The sequence below is a fragment of the Nannospalax galili genome, unplaced genomic scaffold, assembly GCF_000622305.1.
Source record: "Nannospalax galili isolate Female #2095 unplaced genomic scaffold, S.galili_v1.0 scaffold505, whole genome shotgun sequence".
In the NCBI taxonomy this organism is placed as follows: Eukaryota; Metazoa; Chordata; class Mammalia; order Rodentia; family Spalacidae; genus Nannospalax; species Nannospalax galili.
Genome location: NW_008352327.1, coordinates 337,317 through 348,150, shown reverse-complemented (window position 1 = coordinate 348,150; position 10,834 = coordinate 337,317). Strand labels below are relative to the sequence as shown.

Genomic DNA, 10,834 nt, shown 5'->3' with positions numbered 1-10,834 from the left:
GAAAGAAAGGAAGGAAGGAAGGAAGGAAGGAAGGAAGGAAGGAAGGAAGGAAGGAAGGAAGGGAGGGAGGAAGGAAGGAAGGAAGAAAACGAGCTGGGTGTGGTGATGCTCACCTTTAATTCCAGCATTTGGGAGGCAGAGGTAGAGGCAGATGGATCTCTGTGAGATCGAGGTCAGACTTTTGAAAGCTGGGCATGGTGGCACACATGCATAATCTCAGCTACTCAGGAGACTGAAGCAGCAGAGCTGCAAGTTCAAGGCCTGTCTGGGCTACATAAGTTCAAGGCAACTTAATGAGACTGTCTCAAAATAAAAATAATAGGCAGCCTAGGGATGTAGCTCAGTGGTTGAGTGCTTGTTTAGTATGCATTAGGTCCTGGATCCAATCCCTTGTATCACCAAACAAAAACAAGTTTTGGGAGGTTTTCTTTGTTTAAATGGAAAAGATAAAAGAGAAATGGCAATTTGTGGAAGAATTTGTAATGTTTTGAATAAATTATGCTATTATTTTTGATTAACAAACTTATACTCTTAAAAAAATATTACCTTAAGGTTGTCTGGCAATTCAGAACGTCCTGCATAGCCAGGATTCATGGTAATAGCTACAAAACAGTTTGGATTGAGTTTAAGTTCTGTCCCTTCAAAAACAAACACGTCCAACTTCTGTTGAATGGCTCTCTGAATGCAAAGGATCTGTTGAGCCGCCACTGACAATACTTCCAACTCAATTCGATTAAATTCATCAAAGCAAGCCCAAGCACCTGAAGAGGCCAATCCTTTAAAGAACTAAGGAAACACGCACACACACACAAAAAAAAAAAGTGAATTTTTTCTTTAGGAAAGGACATCATTTATTCAAACAGATATTTGACCTTCTAAGTCAAAATTAAAAATTGTTTGATAAAAAGATCCAAGGATATTATCAATATCTTTACTCCTAAAACCAAAGTTCAAGTAATGCTTAAACTACATTCAAATAATACTGAACACAAATTTGCCCATTTACTCAGTTAGCCCTAGCTATAATTCTGCAACAGTTGATCTTATCAACTCAGTAATCCAGCTACCTTTCCCATTGCTAGGTAATCTAGCCCATCTGAACAGTTGAACACCACACACTGCACAGCAAGAGCTTTAGCCAAGTCCTTGGTAGTTTCAGTTTTTCCTGTGCCTGCTGGCCCCTCTGGAGCACCTCCAAGGTTTAAATAGAAGGCACCTATCTGAAAAGAGAAATACACGTAAGAAGAAATCTAGGAGCATCTGGGAGAAAAAAATCACTGATTAAACTCTTTACCAAATGAATGTATTCCTATTTCAGAGAAGCCATTTAAGCTTATACACTCAGCTACTTTTTAGCACAAAACTTTCTAGCTGCATGAATAAAAAGTTTAAAAGGTCTCCATAGCAAGTAAAATGTAAAAATCTCCTTGTCATCTAATACTTAAGTATCTTATTCCCCTTTAACCTACCTCCAAAGAAGTGAAATTAATTCAGAATTTATTTCTCTTGAAAATAGATGTGGAGATGTTTGTAAAAGATAATAATGATTCCTTCTAGATGACTAGCTTCAAAGAGAGTAAACACCTGAAAATGAGTGGGACAAGCAGGATCCATGTTTGGAAGACATGTATGGCCTGTTGTTGCCTGTGCCTTCTACTCCTGCTGTGTTCTCTATTTTCTGCATTCCCAGAGCTCTGCTTTCTACTTCTCCTGTCGATATTGTTGCTTTCTATCTTTTATTGTAGTTAATATATATGGCCTTCTTTCTTATTAATCAGTGTTAAACTCAGTAGTATCTGAATCTTTTCCCTGATAAATCATTTACACAAGAATCCTTATAAGCTGGGTGCGGTGGCACATGCCTGCAGTCCCAGCACTTGGGAGGCAGAGGCAGGTGGATCTCTGTGAGTTCAAGGCCAGCCTGGTCTACATAGTGAGTTCCAGGCCAGCTGGGGCTACAGGGAGACCCTGCTTCAAAAAGACCAAAAAAAAAAAAAAAAAAATCCTCATTTCATCTTTGTTTCTAGAGGACTCACTTGACAATTTAACCTACTTAGCATTAAATGGGATTAAATGGGTTGCTGTTTCTTCACACTCCTCCTCAATTCCCAGGTTGGGTTGGCCAGATTCAGCAAATAAAAATGTAGAATGCTTATGAAACTTAACTTTCGAGTAAAACAATTTATTAGTATTTCTCTTTCAATACTTAGCCACACTAAAAAATTACATAACATACCACATAACGATGTTAACAGGTTACACAGATGAAATGTCCCATACAGTCTCACTGTGTAGACCATTCCATCTAGTTTTGCAAGTACACATTCTGTGATGTTTGTATGAGACACAATTGCCTAAGGATGCATTTCCCAGAAAGTATCTCAACCATTGACTGACACGGGAAAATATTTGTTTTTCATTTGAAATTCAGATTTACCTCGAAGTCCTGTATTTTATCTGACAGCCATATCTGCAGGGTTTTAGTCATAGTTATGCCTTCATAACTTCTCATAAGCACAGACCTCAGTTCTACCCCTACTTCCAAATCTCTCTTTACTAATCAGGGGATAGATTACTTAATCCAGGGTAATCTGGAGTTCTAAGATCCAAATGTGTTTTCCTCATCTTCCTGTCATCTCTCTAGCATTCCACTGTAAAAACCGATACTATTTTCTGAAGTTCTGGTTTTATCTTTATATCTCTAGTACCTTCATTTTTCTAGTGATTTACAATGGAAGTGACTTATGACTTTCATATAATAGAATTCAAACATTCTTGTATGATTAAAAAAAAGGGGGCCACTGAAAAGTAAATTCTCAGTATGATAATTTCACATGAGAATTGAGGGAGAAAGATTGCTCAACAGGTAAAAGTGCTTGCCACACAAACCTGATGCCTGTAACCTATGATAGAAGGAGAGAACTGACTCCTGAAAGTTGTCCAACCTATACTTAGACACATGCATTATCTATACACATAAAGAATAATAATAAAGGGCCGGGCGTGGTAGCACATACCTTTAATCCCATCGCTTGGGAGGCAGAGGCAGGTGGATCTCTGTGAGTTCAAGGCCAGCCTGGTCTACATAGTGAGTTCCAGGGCAGCTAGGGCTACAGAGAGACCCTGTCTCAAAAAGAAAAAAAAAATAAATAAATAAATAAGAAAAAATTTAAGAGATTTTGGTATTAGGAAGGGATCAGTACATTCGACTATTAAGAGATCAGTTAATAGAGGGGCTGGCAAGATGGGAAAGCTGGTAAAGGCACTTGATACCAAACCTAATAACCTGAGTTTAATTCCATAGACAGACATGGTAGAAGGAGAGAATGTCGCAAGTTGTCCTCTGACTTCCACATGTGCACGATGGCATGTGCAGACCCTACTCCCATATACAGACACACAAATAAATGTAAGTTTAGAAAAAATTATTTTTTCTCCTGTGGCTTTTTAATAAAATATTTTATCTATTTTTTATGTCACATGTATGAGTGTATTGCCTGCATGTATGTAAGTGCACCTGTGTTGTACAATGGCCGAGGAGGTTAGAAGAAAGCATCAGATCCCCTGAAGATAGGATGGCTGTTTGCCACCATGTGGATTCTGGGATCTGAACTCGGGTCCTCTGCAAGAGTAGCCAGTGCTCTTAAGTCCTGAGCCATCTCTCCAGCCCCATCCCCTGTGGCTTTTTAAAAAAAATTATTGCTTTTATTTTATGTGTATGAGTGTATTGCCTGCATGTATGTAAGTGCACCTGTGTGTGCAATGCCCACAGAGGTCAGAAAAGGGTGTTTGGTTTACCCTGGAACTGGAGTTACAGATGTTTGTTAGTTGCTGTGTGGGTTCTGGAAATTGAACTCAGGTCCTCTGCAAGAACAGTTAGTACTCTTAACCACTAAGCCATCTCTCCAGCCCTGTAAATTTTTTAAAAAATAAATAAGGATAGCTAATATGATACTATACCAAAAGTAACAGTCAATGTGTGAATAACATAATTTAAATACATACCAAGGTTCTGTAACATCTGTCAGTTAGAGGAGTTATGACAAGTCGAGGTGAGTTACCAAGATATTCATAAGCATATTTTACATTGCAATTAATGATATGAACTCGAGCATTTTCATATTCCCAATAATAACGAAGCTGAGCAAGCCACTGGAAATCTGTATCTTGTGAGACACCTAGAAAGAATAAAACACAATCATTAAGTGGAAATAATGTTTAAAATAATCTTTTATAAGCCAGGAGTGGTGGCACATGCCTTTAATCCCAGCACTCAGGAGGCAGAGGCAGGCAGATCTCTGTGAGTTCAAGGTCAGCCTGGTCTACATAGTGAGTTCCAGGACAGCTGGGGCTACAGGGAGACCCTGTATCAAAAAGACCAAAAAAAGAAATCTTTTATAACAACAAATATTAAAAATAATTCATGCTTTCCAAATTGCAGAAAAAATTAGGTAAAAGAAAATCTGTTGAGGAAAAATTTGGCTTTGTTTCTTAGTAGCTATCAATATTTTACATTTTATAATGAAGAAAAAGTCACCTACCCATTTCAATCATGTCCATAACCACATCTCTAGCATGGACATCTATCGTAACCAAAGCCTCCAGTGTGATCCTGGTCTGTTTAGATAATTTTCCTCTTACTAGCTCTACAATATCATTTAGTTGATACTGGAGTTCCTTGTAGTACTTCTTTAATGCCTACAAATAATAAACCAATTTAATTCATGTTATAGATACAGAACACAAAATACATACTTTATATATTTTCTCATTTATGAAAAAAACTGTACTTCATAATCTATCCCAAAATTTAGGTGAATTATAGAGTGAATTTGTGTAAGTGTAGTAAAAAAACAACCAATTTTCAAAGAATTGTATAATTTTAATGCTCCATATAGAAATTGTAGGTGATATTATCTTTGCTAAGAATGACAAGCAAACAAAGAAATATAGAATGAAAGAAAGAATGCTGTTGTTTAAAATCAAACAATGGTTTACCTCTGTTCCACCACTTATAACTTCCTGTGTCTTAGAAGTCCAGAACATTTGAGAAACACAGAGAACAACCTGGCCAGGCCACTCTCTAACCCAGTCTCTTCTTGCAGATTCTGGATATGCCTGAATAATTCAAGTGAATTTCTCACTTTAAAAGATTATAAGAGAAAAGAAAGCTAAACATTTAACAATAATTTTTATGTTACTTTGCTGGGTTAGTTGTCAAGATTTTGATGAGCAGTATATATCAATCCTATTATAAGGAAAATATAAAAGTTTCATTAAACTGTTTTAAAAGTTATATAGAGGGAGGTGGAGGGCTGTGAAAAAGGGAATATGCCTAACACACAATTTATACACGTACAAAAGAATGAAAAAGTCAAAGATATTATGCATATTGATGTCAAGATTTAATTGAAAAAGAGACTGTGATGGTTGGTATTAATTATCAACTTGAGAGAGTCTAGAATCACCTGGGAAACAGGCCTCTGGGCATGCCTACAGGGAATTCTTGATTAAGTTAACTGATGCAGGAAGCCCCACCTTAACTGTGGGTGGGACCGTTCCCTGGGCAAAGAATTCTGGGCCATATAAAATGAAGAAAGCTAGCTGAACAACAGCAGGCACTCATTGCTTTCTTCTTCCTGACTGTGGGTGCAATGTGACCAGCTGTTGCTGCCTTGACTTCCCCACATGATGAACTGTACCTTGAACTGTGGGCTAAAATAAGCCCTTCCTTAAGTTACTAATGTCAGGTTATTTTATCATAGCAACAGGAAAAGTAGCTAAGACACAGACTATATAATCTATTAGAAAATTGGGATAGTAGTTAGAACCCTTATAATATTTATCCAAAAGTTTCCTAAAAACTTTAAGCAGGATATACCAATAATTAAATTTGTTAGATACATTCAAACACCTATGCATATGGATTTAAAATATGCTTTAATCTATTACTATTATGTTTCAAAAGCATCAAATATATTTTGGATAGAAGGTTTAATCATTTAAAATAGCTTGTTTAAATAATAACTTGTAACTGCAAATATAAATTATAAATTAAAAAACACTATAGAATGAATTTGGAAATTGATACTAATGAAAAGTATTCTAATACAACATACTAAATATAAAAATGTAAACATATTATTATAAAATGTATCTTATTAACAATATTTATAGATAAATGCAAATAACAAAGTGACGTAAGCTCTAAAGAAAAGTGGTGATAGCTAGGCATGTAGCAGGTAAATTTTCTATGCTGATGAAGATAATACTTTATGGACAATGTTGATAGTTGACTTTGTGTTTTGGTTTGTTTGGAATCATAGATAGAGAAAGGAGGAAAAAAAGTTAGGATTTAATTGTAGAAATATTAAAGCTGAGCAGAAAAGCCACCTCAAGAAGATAAGCTTGGGACTAGAAAAATGACTCAGCAGTTAAGAACATGTACTGCTCTTGCAGAGGACTTGAGTTTGGTCCCCAGCACCCATATCAGGTGGCTCATAACTGCCTTTAACTCCAGCTCCAAGTGATCTTACACCTCTGGTCTACACAGGCACCTGCACTCACTTGCATATACCCTCCCTAATACACACAATTAATAATAACAAAAACAACTGCAATAATAGAAAGATAAGCTTCATAGGGCTCTTTAAAGAAAAAGGTAACCTCACTCATAGAGTAGCTGACTATAAGGCTTCAAAGGCTTTAAAGACTCCTCTATCACTACACAGCTGCTCCTTTGTGGTTCTAAAGGCAGAATAAAACATTTAAAGTTAGGTTCATTTGATTAGCATTTAGTGAGGTACATGAAGTATCTAGGCATTATATTTCTTTCAAATTTATTGTGTCTTTCTTTAATAAATGCTCATCTCATTTATAATTGAAAAAAATTTTTCATTTGCTTATTTTTATTTTATGTGTTTGTCTTGCTTGCATATATGTAAGTATACCCATCATATGCAGAGCCCACAGAGGGCAGAAGAGGGTGTTGGATCCCCTGGAACCAGAGTTAAGAACAGTTGTTATCCACCATGTGGGTGCTGGGAATCAAACCTGAGTTCTCTACAAGTTAAGAGCCAGTGCTCTTAACCACTGAGCCATCTCTCCAGACCCTCGTTTATAATTTTAAAGTATTTAAGTATAAAAAGCACATCTCTCCAGACCCTCGTTTATAATTTTAAAGTACTGAAGTATAAAAAGCAGTAAGTGAAATAGACTTAACATCCACGTTTAAGAACTGTCCTGTAGATCAGAAAGTGTTAAAAGGAGTAACTGTTTATATATATGTAAGTAGGATTTCAATATTTTATTGAGAGTTCCAGGCTAGCTGAGACTATAGGGAGACCCTGTGCCAAAAAGACCAAAAAAAAATATTGTTTAAGAAGGAAATGGGGAAAATGGGGGTATTTAACTGGGAAGGGAGGGGGAGGGTTATACAGAGGGAGCAAGAAAGGAGAGATAAATAATGCTTGGGTGGTGTGAAAAACCGGAGGGAATTGTATTAGTTCAAAAGCCTACTAAAATATGCATATAATATATAGATATATATGAGTGTATAGCTGAAGGCTACAAGAAACAGTGCCAGATAGGAGAAATCTTCCTTTCAGTTGTTGGTCAGGGTAGTTCAGGAGACTCCCAAAATAACACAGGCTATTGCCACAGTCCTTGATTTCCTCCCAGAACTTGAAAATAAGACCCTATCACTGAAGACAGGACATACTTCAGACAAGACTTGGAGCAATAGGGCTGGAACTGACCTGGAAGACTGCACTCTGAAGACTAGTCCTCACAGTACCAGAGACTATTAAGCAAGATGCAAAGGAGAAAACCAATCAGTGGTCCTACACAGCTGTAAAGCCTAATAACCACAAGGACCGGCACAGCAAACTATTTTTATTGGTGCAGTAGTGGCACTTTTATCTTGGGAATAATCAACAGCTATCTAACTGGACTTAAAGCCTGCTCAATGGGAGGGAACTCATGTATGGCACTGTAAACATAGCCAAATACACATGACTGGAGAAGTCATAGATCCTAGAGAAAAACCTGTCTGTCATATCTTTAGACAAATGTAATTTCTTACTGTATGCTAAAATCTATAACCTTATATTTATTGACAAGTATACTTCCCACCATTCGCTAAAGAAACTTATTTTTGCAACAGATGGAGACTATTACAGACTTCCACAACTGGTCAAATGCAGAGAATAAGTGTTTGTGAGATTGCCCAGTCCTAAGTGACATATCTACAAGGCAACCCTACACCTAAGGTTTGGGGAACGTAATGAACAGGGGGTAGAGAGAATATTAATGCATCTCTCAATTCTCACTAGTGAAGCTTCCTCATGCAACAAATAGTGATTATCAGAAAGCCACAACTGTCTAAAATGTAGAGAATAAGAGACTGAAGACTGTGTGTCCCTGGATAGGACTCCTATACTAAACTTCTGCCACCCAGAACTCAGAGACCATTGTGGAAGGGGAAGTGGAAAGACTGTAAGAGCTAATGGTGGTGGATGATCACAAGGAAACAGTTTTCCAGGCATCTGGGAACTTGATCGTATGAGATCACAGCAATGGTGAGAGCATGCACAAGACCCATGTAAACTCAAACAAGATAAAAAACCAACAAAGAACTGGGGAAATGAGTAAGAAGCCCCAACCTTAGCTGAGGGACTATTGGCAACTGATCACTGCTGGGTAAGCAAGAGCTGGTCTTCTTTAAAGGAGTGACATTAGATACGTTGACCAGGCCCCAGTGGATGAACTCACACCAAGGGGCACTTGGGGACAAAACTTGACTCAGTAGGCTTTAACATATATGACAGAATGCATAAAATCTAGTGGGGAGGCTATGGGAAAAGCAGAAAGGGGAGGGGGCTTAAATATAATTAAAATGCAGTATATGAAATGTACAAAAAATCAATTAAAATAGAAAAAATATTTGTTGGGGGGGTGCGCATATGTCACAGTGCATGCCTAGAGGTCAGAGGTAGAAGTCAATTCTCTCCTTTCACCATATAGATTCCAAGAATTAAACTCAGATCATCAGCCTTGGCAGTGAGAACCTTTACTGGATGATCCATCTCTGTGGTTCCTATTTTGGCTTCTTAAGGCAGGGTTTTACTTTGTAGTCCAGGCTGCCTGGAACTATATAACCCAGGTTAGACCCAAACTCCTGGCAATCCACCTGTTTCAGTTTCTCAAATGCTAAGGTTCGGGTGTGACCTACTACATCCAACAAAATTTCAATTTTGACATTTCTGAAATTAAACTCTTGCTCCTACACAAGCCTCCACAAACCTGCTACTCTTTCTGGCATTCCCCTAGAGTAGATGTTATCCATATGCTCAAATTAAAAATATTAAAGTAATTCTTGAGGGGTTGGAGAGATAGCTCAGTGGTTAAGAGCACTGGCTGCTCTTGCAGAGGATCCAGGTTTGATTCCCAGTGCCCACATGATGGCTAACAACCATCCTTAACTCCAGAAAAGGGGATTCGGTGCCCTTTTCTGACCTCCGCAGGCATTGTATGCACATGGTACACTTACATACATGCAAGCAAAAACACTCATACACATAAAAATAGAATTAAAAAAAAATAAATTCAGGCTGGAGAGATGACTCAGTAGTTTAAAGCACTGGCTGCTCTTTCAGAGGACCCAGGTTCGATTCCCAGCGCCCACATGGTGGCTAACAATCGTCCGTAACTCCAGTTCCAGGAGAATCCATCACCTTCTGACCTCTGCAGACAGTGCACAACACAGGTGCACGTACACACATACAGGCATAATACTCAGACACATAAAATAAATAAAATATTTTTTTAAAAATTCTTGATATCTTTCCCCTCCTCATTCTTGTACTCTACAACCAATTCAAGACCTATTGAAATTTTATATTTCTTTGAAAATTTTTTTGATTTATTTATTATTATTACTATTATTTTATATGTATAAGTGTATTGTCTGCACGTGTGTAAGTGCATCTGTTTCATACAAAGCTCATCCAATCCCCTGGAACTGGAGTCACAGACAGTTGTTAGCTGCCATGTGGGTGCTGGAATTTGAACGTGGGTCTTCTGTAAGAATATCCAGTGCTCTTAACCACTGAGCCATCTCTCCAACCTCTACAAATATATTTCTTAAGGAATTACTAAGCCAACATTACATGAATAAATTACATGAATAAATAAAAGTCAGACACTTAAATATAATTTTTAAAAGTGGTCCCGAACTTGGAGAACTCTTGTTCCCCTAGAGATCTCTTGGAACAGCCTGCCTCCTGGAACTGTGCTGATGGAACTGTTTGCTGGAACTCTGTCACTGGAACTGTGTCCCAAGTCTGGTCCTACCCATAATTTTATTCAAAATGTATTTTCCAGTTTCAATTGGGAAGTACAAGCTTGGTTTCACCCTAATCTTTACAAACCATCTGGCCTTTTCATCCTTAGTTCTAGAATATCTTCTTCAGCCAAGATCACATGTCCTTCTTAATCTCCACTGTGTCCAATGGACAAGAGTGATGTCTTTCAGTGCTTTGATAAGACAATTCTCAAACCATTCATTCATTCATTCATTCATTATCTTTTGGGGTAGAGTACCAAACTGAGGTTACCTAGGAAATGAGATCAGGTTGCCAAGGTCACAAGACATATGGTTTTGCTGGGGTTAATTAAAAGTCATTAGTTCAGATTATGACCATTTATAAAAGTCATGCCCACAATTTCTAATCCGTCTACTTTGCTTCATATGTTCCCCACTTGTCTAGAATGAACCCACATCATCTTTCCTCTGGGCTAATACAAGGGTCTTCTAATTTGCCTTTTTGTTTTG

At 37.6% G+C, this 10,834-nt stretch overlaps 1 protein-coding gene across 1 annotated transcript in view; it reads right to left on the bottom strand.

Moving 5' to 3' along the window:
• The window catches only part of Dnah12 (dynein axonemal heavy chain 12), a 218,243-nt gene that overhangs the window by 144,354 nt on the left and 63,055 nt on the right, over nt 1-10,834 (bottom strand). Inside the window, exons 23-27 of the mRNA XM_017802268.2 lie at nt 4,999-5,118; nt 4,542-4,698; nt 4,006-4,178; nt 1,068-1,220; nt 547-786 (exon numbers count right to left, since the gene is read on the bottom strand). Coding sequence (XP_017657757.1) covers nt 547-786; nt 1,068-1,220; nt 4,006-4,178; nt 4,542-4,698; nt 4,999-5,118 — 843 coding nt within the window. The remainder of the gene's footprint in view (nt 1-546; nt 787-1,067; nt 1,221-4,005; nt 4,179-4,541; nt 4,699-4,998; nt 5,119-10,834) is intronic.